Consider the following 23,889-nt stretch of genomic DNA (forward strand, 5'->3'; position numbering starts at 1 on the left):
AAGTCTCAACAAAGTTGGTACAGAGGGAACATACTTCAACATAACAAAGACCATATATGACAAGCCCACAGCCAACATCACAGTTAATGGCGAAAACCTGAAAGCGTTTCCTCTAAGATTAGGAGGAAGGCAAGGATGCCCAGTATTGCCACTTCTATTCAACATAGTATTAGAAGTCATAGCCAGCACAATTAGGCAAGAAAAAGAAATAAAAGACATCCAAATTGGAAAAGAAGAACTGCCACTATTTGCAGATGACATGGTGTAATATATAAGAAACAATAAAGACTCCACCAAAAAATAGAAATAAAAAACTGTTAGAACTAATAAATAAGTTCAGTAAAGTTGCAGGATACAAAAATCAATATACAGGGCTTCCCTGGTGGCGCAGTGGTTGAGAGTCTGCCTGCCAGTGCAGGGGACACGGGTTCGAGCCCTGGTCTGGGAAGATCCCACATGCCGCGGAGCAACTGGGCCCGTGAGCCACAACTACTGAGCCTGTGCGTCTGGAGCCTGTGCTCCGCAACAAGAGAGGCCGCGATAGTGAGAGGCCCGCGCACCGCGATGAAGAGTGGCCCCCGCTTGCCGCAACTAGACGAAGCCCTCGCACAGAAACGAAGACCCAACACAGTCTAAATAAATAAATAATAATTAAAGGTGCTAATAATTAAAAAAAAAAAAAAATCAATATACAGAAATCTGTTACATTTCTATACACTAATAATGAAGTATCAGAAAGAGAAATTAAGAAAACAGTCCCATTTACAAGTGCATCAATAAGAATAAAATAACTAGGAATAAAGTTAACTAAGGAGGTTAAAAGTCCTGTACACTGAAAACTGTAAGACACTGATGAAGGAAATGGAAGAAGACACAAAGAAATGGTAAGATATTTCATGCTCGTGGATTGTTAGAATATTGTGAAAATGTCCATATTACCCAAAGCAATCTACAGATTCAATGCAAACCCTATCAAAATTCCAATGCCATTTTTTCACAGGAATAGAACAATTCTAAAATTTGTATGGTACCACAAAAGACCCCAAATAGCCAAGGCAGTCTTAAGGAAGAAGAACAAACCTGGAGGATTAACACTCTCTGATTTCAAACTATATTACAAAGCTATAGCAATTGAAATAGTAATGGTGCTGGCATAAAAACACAAACACAGATCAAGGCAACAGAACAAAGAGCTCAGAAATAAACCCACACATATATAAGTTAATTTATAACAAAGGAGCCAAGACTATTCAATGGGGAAAGGATGGTCTCTTTCATCAACAGTGCTGGGAAAACTGGAGAGCAACGTGAAAAAGAATGAAACTCAACCACTATCTTGTATCATACACTCAAGATGGATTATAGACTTGAATCTAAGACCTGAAAGCATAAAACTCCTAGAAGAAAACAGTAAGCTACTTGAAAATGGTCTTGAGGATATTTTGAATCTGACACCAAATGCAAAGACAGCAAAAGCAAAAATAAATAAGTGGGACTACATCAAACTAAAAAGCTTCTACACAGCAAAGGAAACCATCAACAAAATAAAAAGGCAACCTACTGAATGGGAGGGAGTATTTGCAAATCATAAATTTGATGAGAGGTTAATATCCAAAATATATGGGCTTCCCTGGTGGCGCAGTGGTTAAGAATCTGCCTGCCAATGCAGGGGACATGGGTTTGAGCCCTGGTCTGGGAAGATCCCACATGCTGCAGAGCAACTAAGCCCGTGCGCCACAACTACTGAGCCTGCGCTCTAGAGCCCATGGGCCACAACTACTGAGCCAGCATGCCACAACTACTGAAGCCCGCGTGCCTAGAGCCTGTGCTCCGCAACAAGCCACAGCCAACGAGAAGCCTGCACACCGCAACAAAGAGTAGTCCCCGTTCTCCACAATTAGAGAAAGCCTGCGTGCAGCAACGAAGACCCAATGCAGCCAAAAATAAATTAATTAAAAAAAATATATATATATATGTAAAGAATTCATACAACTCAATAGCAAAAAAACAGTCCAATTAAAAAATGGGCAGAGGATCTGAATAGACTTTTTGCCAAAGACGACATACAGATGGCCAACACACATGAAAAGATGCTCAACATCAGTAACATCAGGGAAATGTAAATTAAAACCACAATGAAATATTCCCTTACACTGGTTAGAATGGCTATTACCAAAAAGATGAGAAATAACAAGTGTTAGAGAGGATATGGAGAAAAGGGAACCCCTGCACACTGTTGCTGGTGGAAATGTATAATGGTGCAGTCATTATAGAAAACAGTATGAAGGTTCCTCAAAAAATAAAACTACCATAGGATCCAGCAATTCCACTTCTGGGTATGTATCTGAAGAAAACAAAAAAAGTAACTTGAAAAGATATATGCACCCCCATGTTCACTGAAGCATTATTTACAATGGCCAAGATATGGAAAAAACACCTAAGTGTCCATCAACAAATAAATGGATAAAGAAAATGTGTAAAATACACAAAATATATACATAATGGAATAGTATTCAACCATAAAAAAGAATGAAATATTACCATTTGCACAACATGGATGAACCTAGAGGGTATTATGCTAAGTGAAATAAGCAGAGAAAGACAAATTCGTATGATCTCACTTATATGTGGAATCTTTCAACAACAACAATAAACTCAGAGATAAAACAAACTGGTGGTTGCCAGAGGTAGAAAATGGGTAAAATGGGTGAAGGGGGTCAAAAGGTAAGAACTTCCAGTTATAAAAAAAGTAAGTCATGCGGATGTAATGTACAGCATGGTGACTATAGTTGATACTGTACTGCATATTTGAAAGTTGCTAAGAGAGTTAATCTAGAAAGTTCTCATCACAAGAAAAAAAATTCTGTAACTATGCATGGTTAACTAGACTTACTGGAATGATCATTTTGCAATATATAAAAATATCAAATTATATTATACCCCTGAAACAAATATATGGTATATGTCAATTATGCCTCAATAATAAAAAAAGAATGATAGAAGATCCATAATAGCCTACATTATAATAAGGCTCTAGTCTAATGTTCTCTGCTGCCAGTTTCAAATCTTCTGAATTAACAGGAGATAAGACCTCTAGGCATCTCTGACAAATGTTACCTGTAACTTATTATCAAGGTATCAAGATAATAGAAAACATTACTACTATTAGTTTATTATAAATATATAAACTATTTACAAATTATCAAGGAAAAACAACTCAAGTCTTCAGCAATGAAATTTTCAATTTATTCAACAATTTTTTCAATTGTTGAAAACAGCAGTTTACAGGCAACTAAAAGGAAAGAATCTCATGATCTTTGGAACTTAAAATAAAAAAAGTCCTTGACAACATGGTCATCAATATCTATGTTCGGCCACAAATATATGAACTAGTACCAACAGGAAGTTACTTACAACTCAATCTCACCAACTTTTTTCAACAAATATCCCTCAAATAATAGCACAGTTCTTGGCCAAAGAGAATCAGAGGTCAGTACAACAAATAAAAGTGAAATGAACTATAACCTACTACTGTTCCCACTTACATCACAGACATGTTGGGGCAGAGAAAATACAAATGCAATCTTTGTTTCAGTCTTCAAAAAAAATAATAGTAAAACAAAATTCAGTCTCTGAATACCTACTATGCACAAGGCACTAGAGTTTAAAATGTGATGTATCAGCTGGTAATACAGGAATCATGCCTACCTCCACCTATTTACCACTCATCACAAAACCAACTTTCAAAGGATAGGATTGTCTTGTCTATGCATTTTGCCTCCTAGTGATGGGCTTAACTCAAAGAGAAGGGGCAAAACAATGTTTTTATGTTTGCAAGGCTACTGTATTACATTAAAAATTAGGGCTCTTCAACCACAAGAGGCACCAATACTCTCCAAGTTTTTACAGCAGCTTTTTCTTCAAAATAGATAATTTTTTTTTTAAAGTGGAGCTTTTCTAAAGTATATTTAAACTGAAAACTCTACATTTAACAAAACATAGTAAAGTATTTTATTTTCACTGTTAACGGAACTGTAAAGATACCTCTCTCCCCTAAGCCACGATAATGTTTCTATCTAATCGGTTTTTGCCTTAACCAGATGACAATGTTTTATATAAACTGCCTTTACTTCTTTCTTAGAGTTATTCTACAGGATTGAGTGTTAGCACATAGTAGGTTCAAAGGAACATTTTTTAAAGAGTGAAAAGCAAGGGTCTATCTCTTCCACCCTTTAGTTTATCACCCTTTGTTCACTGAGTTCCCACACCTTAGCTTGCAACCTCTATTGCTTCAACCCCCTGAAACAGTGGTCCCCAACCTTTTTGGCACCAGGGACCAGTTTCGTGGATGACAATTTTTCCACGGACCGGGTGGTGGGGGGCGGTTCAGGCGGTAATGTGAGCAATGAGGAGCGGCAGATGAAGCTTCGCTCACTGGTCCACCGCTCACCTCCTGCTGTGCGGTACCGGTCCGCAGCCCGGGTGTTGCGGACCCCTGCTCTAAAACACCCATCCAACCTCACTTCCTGTCTTTGGGGTAAATTGACCTCATCTTCAAAGAAACCCTCTGCCTCTTCCACAAAATCTCCTATGCCGTTCAGTGTTGTTCTGCATTTCTAGGCTTAGTGTGTGGAAGACTGGAACTAAGGACATGAGATTGGAAATAAGGACACAGACTGAAGTTCGTCAGATATCCAGCCATACTTCTGAGGTCACAAAAACCAAAGTAAAAATTAAATTTACCATGGCCATAATACAGTGAACAAGATACAGGGCTGCCTCCTCAGAACTTTGGAAAATACACAGAAAAGCAAAAATTAACTTCTCTAATTTATTTAAGCAGATAAACAATAAACACCATCATACACTGCTGAGGCCCTAACTTCAAAAGAGAAGAAAAGTGTCAATCGCAATATAAGCCATTCACTACAGGAACTGTATCTATCTATGGCATCAGGAAGGCTTATCAATGTGCACCAAAAGGTTTTCTACACTGTCCATCTGTTGAGAACTGACCTCATTAGGAAGGCTGACGATCCAAGCCCTAAAGCATCTTATCAAAAAACTAAATAATCTTGCTTTACAACCTGTAACAGACATAAGGAATCTTTTTAGTGAGCAGACTTCTGAGTAAGAAAAGCTTTATTTAAAACACTACACTAAAGGTGGCAACTGTAAGGAAAGCCAAACAGGATGTGCTTAGCATATTAACAGAGTTTATTAACTTAAGAATGTGATTTTAAGTATCCCGAGTTTGAGAGATAAAACTGAATTTTTTTTCCCTTTTTTAAAAATTAATTTATTTATTTTTGGCTGTGCTGGGTCTTTGTTGCTGCGCGCAGGCTTTCTCTAGTTGCGGCGAGCGGGGGCTACTCTTTGTTGCGATGCACTGGCTTCTCACTGCGGTGGCTTCTCTTGTTGCGGAGCACGGGCTCTAGGCGCATGGGCTTCAGTAGTTGTGGCTCTAGGTGCACGGGCTTCAGCAGTTGTGGCTTGCGGGCTCTAGAGCACAGGCTCAGTAGTTGTGGCACACGGGCTTAGCTGCTCCGCGGCATGTGGGATCTTTCCGGACCAGGGATCGAACCCGTGTCCCCTGCATTGGCAGGCGGATTCTTAACCACTGCGCCACCAGGGAAGTCCTCCCTTAACTCTCTATGCAATCTTTTGTAAAAAAAAATATCATTAACATTGTACTTGTATCCTAGGACATCAACATGTAAATTGGCTAGTAATTCCTGTTTTGTTCTCTAAGGCATTTGACTATCTATAGTATTACTAAATCTGATTTGCACAATCTGTAAATATTGTGAAACAGTGAAAGAGGTTTCAAAGTATTCTGAAGAAAATATACAGAAGTCTGGTCAATTTCCACACACTCTTGGCCACTTAAATAACATTTCTAATTAGGTTATAAGTAAAGAGGATTTCATTATATTACAATTTTGTTTAAAATGGCCTCCATCCCTATACTGGTACTGTCAAGAGAGAAAAACTATGTTTATTACTGCTCTCTATAAGCTATTCTAAGCACTCTACGCACAGTAGTCTACCTCATTTAGAGAAACTATGAGGTTTTGATTTTATTATAAATATCCAAATTTATTAGACATATGAATATACACATTCCTCTGAAATAATTCCTCAACCAATGAATGACTGAAAACTTCCAAGCTGAAAATGATAACACACTTGGGTAAATAAAGACCTTCTTTCCTGGGAAATGACTTCTTAAATCCTATCCTGGAAAAGAGGAAGAAAAAAAAAAAATAGAGTATGTCTCACACAATCATAGTTTAAGTGATGAACATGCCATTTTATTTTAAATAAATAATACTAGTGATTCAAATTATCATAACCATTAGACCAATGACAACACAGGCCCTCTAGTATATTTTAACACATTAATTAGCATTCTTTTAACTATTTTTCATTTCTAACCTGTAACTTTTACTTTTTTTACTATTTTTTTTTCTATTTTTTAAGAAATTTTTATACAACTTTTAAACATTACTGTCCTAACCTGTGACTTTTAAAGACCTAGAGTTGGAGAATTGGTGTTTTAGACATAGCCATGTGATGGTAATATTTTCCCCCAATTGTTTCCTACCTTCTCGCACACAGTAAACAAGCCATTCTAGAATCAGACACATCATCATCCAACATACATAATTAGAGAAACTACATGTGTACTTTTAGATTTACATTGTTTAATAAATCCAAGTGACATTTTGTGTTAATTCCAAAATAAGTTCATCCACTAGATAAAGAAAATAAAAACTAAAAATTCTAAGTCTCAAACTGAATAATAAGTTTTAATAAAATCATCTTTCTATACAATTTTTTTTTATGATTCATGATCAGGAGTGAGAGATTATAGAATTGTGAAATCAGACTAAAAATCTAACTAAACAATGTTTCTGAATGGCTATTATAAATAATACAGACTTTAGGGACTCATTCAGAGACACATTTGATTCTGAAATGTATTATTCAGTGTTGTTTTTACTAAGTGTACCGTCCATGGGACTTAACAATCTTTTGTTAAGTTCTTTGTCACAGGAATGAAATCTGCATTTGCTGGTCTGTAACTGGCATTTTGGAGAACAGGCAAAACAGTGAAGCATGGTTCCCTGTTGGTTCATCCAAGGTCAAGGAAAAGAATCATATTCCCAACCCCTCCAATATAATTTAAATAAGTTCATGATCCTAATGGCTCAAACTCATCCTAGTCAAGTTCAAACTTTGAATTTCTTATGAATATATCTATTGATGTCCTCTGGATACTTTAGGATTAAAAAATTTAAATCACAAACTGCAAAATGAATAATCAAGTACTAGGTTTTTGATCTTAATATTTGTGTCAGCCTAAGTTTACAATAGTTGAAGTGTTTAATTCTTAAAAATGTATTGAAGCTTTCTATTTGTAATGCCCTTTTAGGTTCTATCAGACATTTGAATAAGACAAAAGCTTTGTCCTCAATGAGCTGACAAAACAAATATAGAAAAACTATACTACAAGACATGGTGGAGATGCCATGAAGAAAGTTTTGGAAAATACCATGGACCTTTAGAGAAGGGAGATGACAATCTATTTTGGGTCAGAGAAAACAACTTGAACCAAGTCATGGGGAAATGGGAAGTGAGCAAGAAACATGTTTAGGAAACAATGAAAGACACAGCTTGGCTAGAGCCCAGTGCACAGGGAGGAAATAAGACTTCAAAGACAGGAGCCATGCTGCCTGTAAAGGGCTCTGAAGTCAGGCTGAGGACATATAATAAAGCCACTGTGTGTGGCTGTGCTACAAGCAAGACTGTGCCTCTTGGGGTTGTGAAAGTAATGAATAAATTACACTGAAAGCATAGGGACAGAACATATTACTAAAGCCTGCAATAAATCAGAAAAGGGAATAACGGGGATCTGAACCAGGTGGCCCCCAGGTGACAGTGGGAATGGAAAGGTGATGTTTCACTTAAAATCTACTGGACGTGGTAAAGGAGTTGGTATTTGGAGCAATGAAGGCAGGGGAGGGGGAGTGGGAAGCCAGTGCCACAGTTCTTAATCTGGATGACCAGAAGAAACTAAATACCGAAGTGCCCTAACAAAAATAGGAAGTCAAGGGGAAGAACTGAGCTTTTTGTATTGTTAGTTCAGGGGAAGGAGGTGCAAATGAGATTCTGGTCTGGACTTGTTACATTTAAGGAATCAGTTGCAAACATTTGGCACACAATTAGAAACATCACTAGAGTACTGAAGAACGCTCCATCCTGAGGAGATTTCAGCCCTCTCCACAGACAGGATAGTTAAAAGGAGTGTGAGTAAACAAGGCAAAAATGAAAACACAGATGGAGACAGATTGGAGAATGACTCCATTTAGAGAATGGGGTGGGGGGACAAATAAAACTAACTAGGGATCTCAGGTAAGACAAGAAGCAAAATGTCGGAAGATGGCTCTTATCAGACATTCGCTAGAAGTCTCAAAAGGGAGTAGCTATCTTTAGCATCAAACACTAAAAAGGACCCAAGAAAGATAAGTATTGAGAAAAATAAAAGCCCACTGGGATGTGGCACTGAGAAGTTCCGTGATGTTTAAGAAGTCAGGAGGTAACGATTTGGAAAGGAGAGATGGCAACAGAGAGGAGTCACTGATCTTAGAAGTCTTTTAAAAGATAGGAGAGTGGACTTCTCTATCTTACTTCCAAGGCAAAGAAATACAGTAAAACTCTAATGAAATCCAGTAGTGCAAACCCACTGGAGGGGAAAAAAAATCCCTTATTTATTACTATTTGATGATTTCCATGGTGTAAGTACTACCACCATGACTGATTTCAAGATGCCAATGGTTGGCAAAATTCCTGAAAATTTAGTAATAACTCTGGACCACCACTGCAAACTGCTACTCTGTGGTCTACTCTGCAACTCAGCAATTCCGTGACAGCCTTCCTCTAAACTCAACTGATACTTAATTATTCTCTGGAACAACCTTGCAGCAATTCACAGAAGTCTACCCAACTCCTGTTACATATTGCTTTCTCAACTGTATTACAACTGAAAAGGGTTAGATGTTGAAAGCCAAATGGCTCCCAGGCATGCCTGTCTTCACTAACAAGGAAACAACAAGAATCATATACTCCAAAAAGCCTTCAGATGACCTTTTTTATAATTGTTTCCTTTGTTAATGTCATCGCCCCATATAAATCTGATATGTCTTGAGAATAGGGAACTTGATTCAAAGACTTCAGTTTTCCCACAATCCACTTGGCTCTTGGGATAGTTCTACTGTTGATTAACCAATTTAAAAAAAAATTTTAAAGTGAGCTCTGTATCAATGAAGGATTAAATAACGAAGTATCAGTGGAATAAGCAAAAGAAACATGAACCAAACATCCTAGTAGGCCCAATCGCGGTGAGAGGCAGCAGAGATATGGGAAAGCTCCTTAGACTAAATCCAGATACCTAGGGGCCTCCAATCCATCCCTGCTACTTGCTGGTGGGGTGCTAGCAGCAGTCCCAGTTGCAGTTCCACCTGAAAAATGGAAACAGTAATATCTAGCACACAGGGTCGACCTTAAGGTTTAATATGAACACATTAGGGAACACCCAGCAGCAACAGGTACTTGCTTGGTACAGTTCACAATGCCATACCAGTTTGTACACTGGACATTGCTCAAGTGTACCGCCAAGAGCACCAAGGAGGCCCACCTCTAACAAGGGACTGTGGCTGGTTAGCTGCTAACGATAGTTTGTAGTCTGTCCCCAGTGACCTCCTGCTATCACCCAAAACCACGAATTCCTTTCACCGTTGTGCCCTGGACTCCCAAGTCCCACAACAACATGGAGGCCAAAGAGTCCTCCTAAAAGCAATCTGAGAGCCAAAAACGTTGTGACAAAGGAGAGGGTAACAAGCTAACAGCTTCCGACTTGTATTCACACGGCCTGCAGCATCTTACCTCAACAAGGAAGTTCATCAACAAACCAAAATAATGGACCTATTCATCATATAAACATAACTCAAGGGAAGAACCTAGTTTCTAATATTTCACAACTTTTCCCCTCTGTCATCTTTCCAAATACCCCTGTCTATCATGATACTTTATATTCCTTTCTGTCATTTAGGTTATGTTTCATATGCTAATTTCTCCCGACATCTGAAAAAGAATTGTTGTCAAACATATATGGGGGGTAGCATAGAAGTTTATTTACTTTCCAATCTGAATGACTGGGCTTGAGAAATATGGCAATAATGTTCATAGCAATTTAATTTTTCCACTAATTAACTGCTATTCATCTACTGCCAAGTGCATGAAGTTACATGTAGAAAAGAATAATAAAAACATAGTATATCTGTATATCAAAAAGCTTCCCATTAGAACCCTCCTACACTGTTGATGGGAATGTAAATTGGTGCAGCCACTATGGAAAACAGTATGGAGACTGCTTAAAAATCTAAAAATAGAGCTACCATATGACCCAGCAATCCCACTCCTGGGCATATATCCAGAAAAGATGAAAACTCAAATTTGAAATGATACATGCACCCCGATGTTCACAGCAGCACTATTTACAAGTGCTGGAAGACACGGAAGCAACCTAAATGTCCATCAACAGATGAATGGATAAAGAAAATGTGGTATATATATACATGTGTGTGTGTATATACACACACACACACAATGGAATATTAGCCATAAAAACTAATGAAATATGACCGTTTGCAGCAACATGGATGGACCTAGAGATTATCATACTAAGTGAACTAAATCAGAGGAAAACAACTATCACATGATGCCACTTACACGTGGAATCCTAAAAAAAATGATACAAATTAACTTATTTACAAAACAGAAACAGATTCAGACACAGAAGACAAACTTATTACCAAAAGGGAAGGGGGGAGGGATAAATTAGGAGTTTGGGATAACCAGATACACACCACTATATATAAAATAGATAAACAACAGGACCTACTGTATGGCACAAGGAACTATATTCAATATCTTGTAATAACCTATAATGGAAAAAATCCGAAAAGAATATATATATATATATATATATATATATATGCACTGACTGAATCACTTTGCTGTACACCTGAAACTAACACAACATAGTAAATCAACTGCACTTCAATAAAATAAAAATTAAAAAAAAAGCTTCTAATTAGACATCTGTCCCCCCACTTCCATAAAGTTTCCTACACATATGTGTCTTCTGAGAAGCAAACGCACACATCTCTCCAGTAACGCCAGAACACTTGGAAGCAAAGGAAGATCTCCATTTCAGAGATTGACTCTGAACTTGCTACCCATATCGTGTTAATTTTCTTTCTATAAAATATCTGTAAATTAAACGTTTTCTGAAAGCTCAAGCTACAGACTCACTCCCCCAGCCCCTTTCCCCCATTCTGGGCTCCTCCTTTCCCCGACATCCCCATCCCTCCCGCGGCTTCTGGGGTGAACCTGGGCTCGCCATCCAACACTGTCCCGAGGAAGCGCCGCCCCTTCCTCAGGCTCCCGAGACGCTCGGCCGGGTGGCACTTTCGTTCTCGCCCCGGGCTGGACCGAGCACAGCGCGTACCTGAGGTCCGAAGCCGCGCTCGGAAGTGGACAGAGTGACTCAGCCGTTTCCCGTGACTCGAGTCAGGTGCAGGGACGCCGGTCAGCACTCGCGGGCCGCGCTGGGGCAGGGCTGTGGTCCGCAGCCGTCTCTGCCCGGAAGGAGACCTCAGCGGACGACCAGCCCGGACTGAGTGCCGGGTCAGCCCTGCCGCCCACCCCGCCGAGCCGCTGACACGACCCCGCGGCGGCCCCTCCGCGCGGGGGGTCAAGCGGCCTCCCGGCGCTGCGTGGGTCACACTCAGACCCGAAGGGCGCCCGCCGAGGGCAGAGCGAGGCCAGGGCTTCTCCTCCCGGCGCCGGGCGGATTCGCGCCGGGGCCGGACGACAGAGCCGCCGGGCGAGTTAAAGAGTCCTCGGCGCTGCCCGCGCGCCCGAGCCTGACGCAGCCCCCGCCGCACTTACTTCTCACTAGCGTCCGCACAGTCCACCTCCACCTCCTCTGCCGCCATGGCCACCGTCGCCGCGCGAGCTTCCGGCCGTACTTCCAAGCCGGCTGACAGGCCGACTGGGAGGTCGGGACCGGCCGCCGCCCTTAAGGCCTCCGCCCGCGTAGGCGTCGGCCGCCCCCTCGCGTGACCGGGCGCTGCGGCCGCGCCTGCGCGTGCCGGGCCATCCTGCCCCCTCCCCACCCCCCAACCATCCACCAGTCACGCATGCGTCCTCCCGTCCGATGCGCTCGGGTGAGGGCGCTAGGCGGGGCAGTCAACTTGGAGGAACCGGTGAGATTCCCCCGGCAGAGTTAGGTGGTAACTAACTTCAGTAATGACCGTATTAATGCATCGTCCGCTGATACTGATTGTCAGGTGCTGGGCACTGGACAGGCACCTAGCAGTTCCCTGGGGAATGAGGCGCGACCTTGCCCTGAAAGAGCCCATCTAGTATTTGATAGATGCTGCAATAGCGAATGGAAATGCTGTAATGGAGGAGCTGTGTGGCCTGCCGCCGGCCCTTCCTCGCAGGTGGGTGGCCTAGGGGAGAGGGCGACTCACAGGACCCTTTAGTCAGTTGATATTCACTGATGTGCGGGACACACTACTCCAGACCCTGGAGTTACTGTAGTGACCAAAACCAGCAACTCCCATCCACCCCGCGCTGTGTACACACGGGAGGAGAGTAAAGAGTCAGCGTTTAGGTACTTAGAGTTCTTGAGAGGACATCACTAATGTAAATATCAACATTTCTTGACCTGTTTTCAAGTCTTTTAACCGTCAGACACTACCTGCTTTTGTATTTATATCACTTCCTGCCATTCATTCATTTGTATTTACGGTTTGCCTACTATGTCCCCACTCTGTTCTAGGCGCTTAGAAACAATGGATTGAAGTAGGGCTCGCTCCTTTACGGAGCCTACGCTAATATATTATCCTTTATTTTAGACGCAGTTCATCCCTCTCCTTCCCTAACTCTCCTCCCTCTCTGCAGCCTCTTTTTCTCTCCTCTGAGCCCCCCCTAACCCAGACAGTTTCTATCACTCATCTGACACTCAGATTCTCAGCTTTGTCTAGTTGTTGGGGCTTTTCAATGGACATTAATCAGTATTCTTCCAACTACACTGGAAGTTCCTTGAGGATAGGGATGGTGTCTTCTGGGATTTAGGGAGGAAAAAAGGCAACTCATAATCCCTTGGGCATAGCAATACCTAATAAATATTCTTATTGTATTTGATCCAATTCATAAGTATGTTAGGGAAGACTAGGACATGTGAAAACACCGTTCCAGGAATTCACGGTGTTGCCAGAGACTTGCAGTGTGTCTGCAGAAACTGACTCTCGACTATCTCCACCTATCAGACCATATCCATAGTGGGGGCACCTCTTTCTATATGGGCCAGACAGGTAATTGAGGACTCTACTGCATGGAGTACAGTCCCAGCCCTGTGGTACTGAGTCCAGTATCAAAACCTAAGAATATGGCAGCAACTCCTGCAGCACCTTCAGAAACTTGGACCGGCAAGTATGCACCCTCAAGACTTTGTGGACCTGGAGCCCACTCTCATAGATGCCTATGGCTGCTGCACAGTTAAAAAAAAAAATCATTGATCCAATGCTGGAGTTTATCCAGAAACTGACAGAGCAGTGCATAGGGCTATGGGATTTCATGATCTTCCCCAACTCTGGGGATATCTCTGCCCAGGCTTCACTTTGCTGCTGGTGGAGGAGCTGTCCTTGACTATGGCAGGAAGTCCAAGCTGGTATCACCCAGCCCCTGGGTGCTGCCAGCAGTGGAGGAACGCCTGCTGCTCCACTGTGACTGCCACACCACCCTGGAGTTCCTGGACTGTGTCTTCTTGGGAAACAGTGAGACCAACATCTTTTGATGCAACCTGTACCTGGACAGCCCCTCCTACACCACCCTCAGTCACTGCTTGGCCAGACCTTCTCCATCACTACCTCCCTGTACTTTGGTGGTGCCCTGAGAGCACACCTCCCAGAGTTCCAGGCCAACCTGGTGCCCTCTTTCCAAATCCACTTCTTTTTGATGACGTACTAACCAGTTACTTTGATTAAGCGGTACTTATGTTGGGGGATCACTTGCGCCTACTTTGAACTCTCTCTCTCATCAGATGGTCAGATGTGACACTCATCAAGGCAAATTCATAGCCTGCTCTGCCTGCTCTACCCCAGGGCTGTGGCGTCCAAAGAACTAATGCTGCTGTTATACCACCAAGACCATTATACCACCATTATACCAGTGTACCATAGAAGTTGATGACTGGTGCCCCACTGGTGTCAAGGTTGGCTTTAATTTCTAGCCCTTCAACAGTGGTTCTCCAGGAGAAATGCTGAACACCACCACGGCTGTCAGAGAGGGCTGGGCCTTTATCACAAGGCTGCCAGGCTAGCACTTGCAAACCAGAATGAGGATAAGGGCCTGAAGGGTTTTCTGAGGACTTCGATGGCCTTGCTGCCCTGTAAATGTTGATAAAGTGCTGTGATTAAACGGAGTAAGAAAGCAAGTGTGGCGGGGAAATAATAAGGACATGGGATAGTAAGGGGAAATGGTAGCTGGATCAAGGGAAGAGCTGGATACCAGTCAGCTGTATGACCTGGGGAGGTTTGGAATCACATGATTAGGGCTTCTCAGACTCTAACCTGCATCCACACTTCCTGTGGATCTTGTTAAATGGCAAATTCAGCCTCTGTAGGTCTGGAGTGGTGCCTGAGATTCTGTAGTTCTAACCGGCTCCCAGTAATGCCTGTGTTCCGGCCGCCAGTCAGCAGACCACACTTTAAATAACAAAGCTCTTGAGCAGCCCTGTCCGCTAGAACTTTCTGCAATCATGGAAACGTTCTAAATCCCCACTTTCCAGTATAGTAGCCGTGAGTCACATGTATCTACAGAGCACTTGAAATGTGGCTAGTGTGACCGAATTTTTCATTTTAATTAATTTAACTTTAAAAAGCCACATGTGGCTAATGCTACCATGCTGGACAGCAAGATCTAGATTTATGAAAATGAGAGTTTGAGACCAGACAATTCCCACGGTCCCATCTGATGTCCTGTGGTTCCAAGTTGTTGTTTTCAAAGTGTGTGTGGAGGGTGAGGATAGGAGTTTGATGAGGAGACGGATGTTAAAGTCTGGAGTAAAGCATGAAGGGTTGGCAGTTCCACCAAATGGAAAATAGTTTGAGAGTTACCTGTTTAAAATGTAGAATACTTTGTCTTTTTGTACCTAAGTTGTCAAATTTATTGGCATAAGCTCTTTGTAATGTTGCCTAATTACCTTTCTAATGTTGTTAGGCTCTGTAGTGATAACCTCTTTTCAAACCTGATATTGTTCACTTGCACTTTCTTTTTTTCCCCTGGTCAGTTAGCTAAGAATTTATCAATTTTATTAGTCTCAAAGAACCAACTTTTGGCAATTTCATGGATTTTGCTTTTTCTACATATGCTCTGGAGAGCTTTCCATATTAGTGCATATAGATTTACCTCATTTTTCTTAATTGCTACCACAGTATTTCATATTATGGGGGTACTGGAATTTATTTAATCATAGGCATTCTCATTAATTTTTCTTTTCTTTTTTTTCTATTAGAATACTGAAGGGAACCTCCTTTTATATGCCTCTATATGCACATGAGAAAGGCCAGGACCTTCCCCTCCCCCACAGTTATATAAATGGAATCATACAATGTATAACCTTTTGAAATTGACTTTTTTCTCTCAGCATAATTCCCTGGAGATTCATTAAAGTTGTCAAGTGAACCAATAGAATAGTTCATTCCTTTTTAGAGCTGAGTAGTTTTCCACAGTTAGTTTAATCAGTCACCTGTTGAAGGACATCTGGGTGGTTTCCAGTATTTTTGGATATTACAAATAAAGCTGGCATAGACGTTTGTGCACAGGTTTTTGTGTAAACCTAAGTTTTTCATTTTTGTGGGATAATTGCCCAGGACTGTAATTGCCGGTCACATGATAGTTGCATATTTAGATTTTTTAAAGAAACCACCAAATTATTTTCCAGAATGGCTGTACCATTTTCTGTTCCCAACAGCAAAATGTAATTGATCTAATTTCTCTGTATCCTCACCAACATTTGGTGTTGTCTCTATTTTTTATTTTAGCCATCTTGATAGACCAGTAGTAGTGTCCCATTGTGGTTTTTTTTTTTAAATTAATTTATTTATTTTGGCTGTGTTGGGTCTTCGTTTCTGTGCGAGGGCTTTCTCTAGTTGCGGGAAGTGGGGCCACTCTTCATCGCGGTGCGCGGGCCTCTCACTATCGCGGCCTCTCTTGTTGCGGAGCACAGGCTCCAGATGCACAGGCGCAGTAGTTGTGGCTCACGGGCCCAGCTGCTCCGCGACATGTGGGATCTTCCCAGACCAGGGCTCGAACCCGTGTCCCCTGCATTAGCAGGCAGATTCTCAACCACTGCGCCACCAGGGAAGCCCCCCATTGTGGTTTTAATTTGCATTTCCCTGATGACTAGTGATGCTGAGCGTCATTTCACATGCTAATTTGCCATATGTATGTTCTTTTCAATGAAATGTCTGTTCATGTATGTCTTTTGCCCATTTTCTAACTATTAAGTTTTGAGAATTTTTAATATTCTCTAGCGACTAATCCTTTGTCAGATACGTGGTTTGCAAATATTTTCTCCCATATGCAGCTTGTCTTCTTATCCTCTTCACATGGGCTTTTGCAGAGAAAACATTTTTTAATTTAATGAAATCCAATGTATTGATTTGTTTTATGGCTTATGCTTTTGGTGTTGTCTAAGAATTATTTGCCTAACCTGAGGTCTTGAAGATTTCCTCCTTTGTCTTTTTCTAAAAGTTGTATGGTTTAACATGTTACATTTAAGTCCATGATCCATTTTGAGTTAATATTTGTATAAGGTGAGAGGTTTGGGTCAAGAGTTTTTGTTAGTTGCCTATGGATATCCAGTTGTTCCAACATCATTTGTTGAAATCACCAATGGTTTTTTTTAGTTTTTAAAAAATATTTATTTATTTTATTTTTGGCTGTGTCGGGTCTTAGTTGCGGCATGCAGGATTTTCATTGCTGCGCACGGGCTCTTTGTTGCGGCGCATGGGCTTAGTTGCCCTGTGGCATGTGGGATCTTACTTCCCCTGCGGCATGTGGGATCTTACTTCCCCGACCAGGAGTCGAAACCCTGTGCCCTGCATTGGAAAGCAGATTCTTAACCACTGGACTACCAGGGAAGTCCTGAAATCACCAATGGTTTTTAATGTATTACTAGGTAGCCTCTTTATTCTTTCTCCTATTTTTTTTTTAAATTGAAGTATAGTTGATTTACAGTGTTATATTAATTTCTGGTGAACAGAATATATATTCTTTTTCATATGGTTTATTCCAAGATATTGAATATAGTTCCCTGTGCTCTACAGTAGAACTTTGTTGTTTATCTATCTTGTGTATAGTAGTTTGTATCTGCTAATCCCAATCTCCTCATTTATCTGCCCCCCCTTTTCCCTTTGGTAACCATAAATTTGTTTTCTGTCTGTGAGTCTGTTTCTGTTTCGTAAATAAGTTCATTTGTATCATTTTAGAGTCCACATATAAGTGAACTACTTATACTAGGTAACCTCTTATGCTCTTATAAAGGATGTCTGATGTGTGAATGATGATAGGTATTTTTCTGGCTTAGGAGATTTGTAGTGGTGCCCACGGAGATGGAGTGCTCAAACCCCTCTTCAAGGAAGGACTTATTACCCCGGATGCTGTGGGAGTTTCAGTGGAAAAGCTCCCAGCTTACAGTCCTTTCAGGGAGCACATGAGCTACAGAGAGCCGCCTCACCAAGGTCATGCCCTTCTGAGGAAGGCTCACGTCTAATGAAGGATGGAGGTAGAGATACTAAAGGACCAACCCTTTCCACCCAAAGTGAGATGATTCTGATGAGGCATTTCTGCTCCAGAACTCCCTGTGGCTGAGGCTGTCTAGCCTACATCACGGCTCAAACTTCTCCCTCTGTCGGATCCCACTTTTCCCCCTCCTTTCCACAGGTGTGATCTTGAGGGCACTCCCTGAACATTACCTCAGAGACTGCTTCCTCCAGACTCCAAACTGTGATACTCGTTTTCATTTTTCTTTAATGATAAGCATGACATTTGGCTTAGGTACTGAGAATGGTGAAAAGGTTATAACTTGATGGTCTTTACACCACTATTATAGGGATCAGTAACAACAGGAAAACTTTCATCAGAAACTCTACTCTCAAAACACACCACTGCAAAAAAGAAGTGAGCTGAATGGTAGGGAAAGGATAGGTGTGAGAGGTAAGATTAGCACAGGCACGCCTATGAGACAGATCACAAGCGAGATAGAGTGAGAGTTGCATGATGCTGTCCCCTCCTCTGTCACCATGGTTTATAGAGGTTCCAACACTAGAAAGGTAGATGTGTGGGTGAGTATCCAGCCGTACAGCAGACCAAATCTCCCCATCAACGTGATCAAAAATCAGGTAGGCATAACCCTTGAAATAATTTCCATGCTTATACCGGTTCCCATTCTAATGTGTTTCTGATACTTTTCATGACTTCTTAGGAAACCCAAGTGTGGATAGAGAGGGAAGTCATAGACGTGATTGTCCAATTTCAACCTCAAATGCCATTGGCGTTGGAGGCAGGAAAGAGAGAGAGGAAAAGAAGCCAGAGGGGCTAGCATTCAATTTGCAGTCATGTCCCCTGGCCCCAGGAAATTTGAAGTCATGATGATCTGGGGAGGGAATTTTAATGGTGTCCCTTTTCTCCACCTTCCACTTCATTTGATTACAATTGGAGAGTCCTAGATTTTTATTTTCAGTAGAATCAGTGTTTTTAGAAAGGATTTTTCTCACACTATTCCACATCTTTTAACTTTTATTCTAGTTGTTTTTCCTGATCAGTCCATGCTGAACTAATAGGCATTCTCATAAACCAGGAAAAATGTTGCCCTCCAAATTGTTGACACTGCAAATGTCAGTGGCCTTTCTGTGTTTCAACTTCCAAGAGCAAAACTCATCTATGTAGTTATTATGCCGCTGAACATTTTTAGCAGGGGCCAGTTTATACAGTAGTAGAAAGAAGGTGTTCATACCCATAATTCCCTCTGACATTTATGTTGCCTGTTTATTTACCCCCTCCCCGTTTTGAAAATGCATCCTTCAGTGTAAAACAGTTTACTGAATATCCATTCCGTTTAGTCTGCACTTATGGCAGAAAACAAACAACAATGGGTGTCTTGGCTCTATTACATTTTCTGACAAGTAGGAAATATCTGTTTGTAATGCAATAAATACTTGGTTCTGAGTAATTCAGGAAATTGGTATTTAGCTTTAACTCTGAAGGGATGCACAGAGGGAACAATTTTCACCCATCATTGATTCCACACTGAAATATATTATGATTGTATGCCCACAGCTGGGGGAACTTTGTGGTGGTATAAGTGAATAAGCAGTTAAAGAAAACGCTGTTCTGAGTCAGTGCAAAACTAGCAAAGACCTTACTGCTTACCTGTATGGCTGGAGCTGGCTCTTGTCGGTTCACAAGCTTCTACTGTTAAATATTCAAGAGTTTTGTGGACTTCCCTGGTGGCGCAGTGGTTGGGAATCTGCCTGCCAGTGCAGGGGACATGGGTTCGAGCCCTGGTCCGGGAGGATCCCACATGCTGTGGAGCAGCTGGGCCCACGAGCCACAACTACCGAGCCTGCGCTCTAGAGCCCACAAGCCACAACTACTGAGCCCGCGTGCCAGGGATGCTGAGGGCTGTGCGCCTAGAGCCCGTGCTCCGCAACGGGAGAGGCCACCGCAGTGAGAAGCCTGTGCACCACGGCGAGGAGTGGCCCCCACTTGCTGCTGCTAGAGAGGGCCTGCATGCAGCAATGGGGACCCAAAGCAGCCAAAAATAAATAAATAAATAAATTTTTTAAAAAGTAATAATTGTTATGGGTATTGTTTCTAAAAAAAAAAAAAAAAGTTTTGTGAGCTGGATGTTAAACCTTGCGGGACTTTGAAATTGGGAGTATTTACACCCCAGAAATTGGCAATCACTTCAAATCAGGACTCTTTTTTTTTTCTTCTGAGAGCTGGTTTACCAACACACCATTGCCTACTCTATCTCAGTGTAGGAGAATTATCAATACAAAGCAGATGGCAGGCCAAGAAATTAAGTTTTCACAGGGAAGAGGGAATAAACACAAGTCAACTAAAAATACACAAAGCAATGGATGACAAAGGTATAACAACCTTCTGTAAAGGTACACGGGTATAGATTAGCACGTTTAAGCACTGGAAAGACAGAGACCTGGTTATTAGATCAAGCACATGTGGTAATGATTTATGAAAGTGAGTCTCATAAGGCTTGATTTCTTTTAGGTTGAAGTATACAGCACAGATCATAATGATTATCACAAAGTGATAACACACCCACATAAGCACAATCCAGATTATTAAGCAAATTTTCTATGAGAAAATGGGACTTTCTGATAGAGATTAATGGAGCGGGTAATCCAGGAAGGCTTGCACCAGAAGAGATGGCTTGCAGCTTCACAACACATATCGAGCTTCAGGAATTTCACCTAGGCAATATAACCTACTACTCTGGATTTTTATTTTATTTTAATAGATGCTGCAAATCAGTTTATGAAGTTTTTTTTGCTGTGCTGATGAAAATACATTTAATAGCTACATTTAGGGCTTTTCTCCTTTGAAATTTGAATGTGTTGCTTAGCTACCCTCCTCTGTTTTTTGTGTAGTCTCTGATTTACTATAATTTCTTCAGCTGCAGGTGAGGAATATGGGCTATTATTAAATATCTTCCGAGTTCAGTAGCACGTGCAATGTGTATATTGCTCTCTGATACTTCTGTATTATTAATGAATTAGTCTCCCAAAACTAGACATTTAAACTATCATTTATGTACATATGTGCATTATTTTCTTGGGGGGAAGTTGTATGTAAACAAAAGGGATAATTTTAGTGATGACACATGTCTATATGAGGTTGAATCTATCATTTTTTGTAATAAAAATTTGTTTTTTCAGTACAAACCTTTCAAACAAAAATTACACAGTAACATGAGATTATGCTAAAATGATTTACCAAAATAATTAAACTCTCAAAAGTGAACCCATCTTACATGCCCAGTTTTCCTTCCTTGAGTCCAGTAGACCTTCCTGTTCATCACATCTGAATCTGGTCACAGAGCATTGGAGGAACATCAGAGTCTTAGTCAGTGGCTGCAATTGGTTATATTTTCATTAGTTTGCTTACCAACTTACACTGGGGTTGGTCCTATCTCACCTGAAGTATAATAATTCCTTGAGAATAGAAATGTGTCTTATACTTCCTTTATAAGTCCCAGAAGTACTTAGAACTTTATTGTAATCTATATACTGTGGGGGCCAAATAAACCCTTTTAGTTGACTGAGTTACAACCAGATTTAAATAACACCTGCAAGGAATTAAAAATGCTACCTGATTAAGCCAACTGATCTTTCCATCGCTCTCAACAGCTCATACAATTTCTATCATACAAAAGAGAAATCAGGGATTAGAGAGGTTCCATTGCTTACCAACAATTATACAGAGAGAATGAAGAGGACTTTTCTCTGTCTCTTTGTGTCATGTGTCCTAGCATGATGGTGGCTGTCCCGTGAAGTGACAGTGAGTTGATAAAAGGCTATCCCACCACACCCCCACTGCTAAGGCACTCTCCTGGAGTTGTGTTTCTAACAGTGGTAACAGATTTGCATCTATTGCAGAGCAGTTGAAAGGAGCTAGCAATTACGGCTTTATCTATGAACCCGACAAGACTAGTTTTGTTGGCCTTCTTAGTGGGAAGCAATAACCACTGGTCTACCAGCTAAAGGTACACTTTAGAGCCATAATGCAACTGTCACCAGCCAGAGACTCTGTTCCCATTGCCAGTCAGCCCATGCAAGTAATGCTGTAACTAGTAAATTAGAACAACTGAGACCTCAGCTATCAATTACATTTGTAAATCAGTTATACATTTGGGCCATTTAATTATAAGAATGCTGAATCCTCTGTTTTTGCCCAGTTTCACTTCTGAGGATTGGAGCAGATGGATTATTTTTCACCCTAATTGGAAACTTGGAAATCAAGTTGGTGTAGTTATATAAACATTATGTAAAAATATCACCAAAATCTGCTAAATAACAATGTAGGCTCTTAACCGTAAATCTCCCAACCTGTTAGAAAATTAGTAATGATCTCCAGATTTAGACCATAGAATTTCATTTAAAAATAAACTAAAAATTTGCTTTGATTATGATAGATGATAGATTAATATCTACGATAAAGATGTATGTAGATATAGCCACTGTATTTTTCTCCTCATGAGTACCTTGTCAGCATAACATTATCTTTTTTTTGGTTGAAAATGAAAGAAAAGAAAAGAAAGCAATTATCTCTAGACAAAATATATAGAATCCTGGTTGAATTCCAAAGCAAGAGAGAATTTAGGTCTCTCATATTAATTTTTAACCATTTTAACAACTTACAGAAAAAGTGATTGCCAAGCTAACAATTCAATCCCCCAAATCCAGAATGAGATGTTTCATTCTCCTTTTAACTGTGATTCTTAATCTTTTCTTAATTTTTGAATTATCACTGCAGTTTAGCCTTTATTCAAGTGGAAGACGTTTTTTTCTCTTGCAAGAAAGAAAACAAAGAGATGTTAAGTACTTTTTTTTTTTTTTGGCTGTGTTGGGTCTTCATTGCTGCGCACGGGCTTTCTCTAGTTGCGGCGAGAGGGGCTACTCTTCTTTGCGGTGCGCGGGCTTCTCATTGCAGTGGCTTCTCGTCGCAGAGCACACGCTCCGGGCGCTCGGGCTTCAGTAGTTGTGGCACGTAGTCTTGGTAGTTGTGGTGCACGGGCTTGGTTGCTCCGCGCCATGTGGGATCTTCCCGGCCCAGGGCTTGAACCCGTGTCCCCTGCATTGGCAGGCGGATTCTTAACAACTGTTCCACCAGGGAAGCCCAAGTACTTCTTTTTGAAGTACTCAAAATATAGGTTTAATTCCCAGACCAATGTTTGCACTTTGAAGAGCGTACAAATCAGGATTTGAATTTAAAAACCCTGAACCTATGACAGAAAGATAGTATTGTTCTTTAACATGTAAATAAACTACATTAATATTTTTTTTGTCATCTATGCATGCTCTTGCTTGTTTGGAGTTATTAGATTAAAAATGTACTCAAAACAAAACAAAACAAAAAACCCAGTAAGTAACACTGAAAGCACATGCTAGAAACTCTTTATCATTGTATCATTAAACATCCCCAGGTTGGGAAATATAAAAGTAAACTTTCAGAGAGCAGTCAGCACCCCATGTTGGTTACAGGGAGTGCATTACCCAACTTTACTCACAATGATTTGAATAATATAATCACCCTTAAACTAGTTGGTTGAATTCTCAGAGTTGGAGCTATGGCCAAACAGTAAATCCTAAGAATTTCGCTGGTGCCTCATACTCTGCCCTTGAACAGGAGCAATATGTTTTTAGAGAGGTGTTGATAAAGAGAGTGGAAAATAAATGAAAGGGGTGACAGAACAGTTAATAAAGAGAAATTTATTGAGTTTTCGGTAATAAGCTGCCTTAAGAATCACAGTACGAGAAAGCCAAGATTTTTCTTTAAAACCAAAAAAAAAAAAAAAAGTTTTAAAAGATACTACCTTTTTTCCCTCATTTAAAATTTTTTCTGCTGAAATACATATACAGAAAAGTGCACAAAACAAATATCCAGCCCAATGCTTTATCATAAAGCAAACTCTCATGAAACCACCACCCAGGTCAAGAAATGGAA

The 23,889-nt window shown here is 40.8% G+C and overlaps 1 protein-coding gene across 3 annotated transcripts in view; it reads right to left on the reverse strand.

Annotated features, from left to right (window-relative positions):
• ABHD5 (abhydrolase domain containing 5, lysophosphatidic acid acyltransferase) overlaps window positions 1-12,223 on the reverse strand; it is a 56,716-nt gene extending 44,493 nt beyond the window's left edge. The window contains exons 1-2 of one of the 3 annotated variants that reach the window (XM_082412944.1): window positions 12,019-12,223; window positions 6,190-6,240 (exon numbers count right to left, since the gene is read on the reverse strand). In XM_082412944.1, coding sequence (XP_082269070.1) covers window positions 6,190-6,240; window positions 12,019-12,065 — 98 coding nt within the window. In that variant the 5' untranslated portion in view covers window positions 12,066-12,223. The remainder of the gene's footprint in view (window positions 1-6,189; window positions 6,241-12,018) is intronic. The other 2 variants (XM_082412943.1, XM_082412942.1) reach the window with 2 other exon arrangements.
• Between the last annotated feature and the right edge of the window lie 11,666 nt (window positions 12,224-23,889).

Source organism: Balaenoptera physalus (genome assembly GCF_965194825.1).
Source record: "Balaenoptera physalus genome assembly, chromosome: 11".
Taxonomy (NCBI): domain Eukaryota; kingdom Metazoa; phylum Chordata; class Mammalia; order Artiodactyla; family Balaenopteridae; genus Balaenoptera; species Balaenoptera physalus.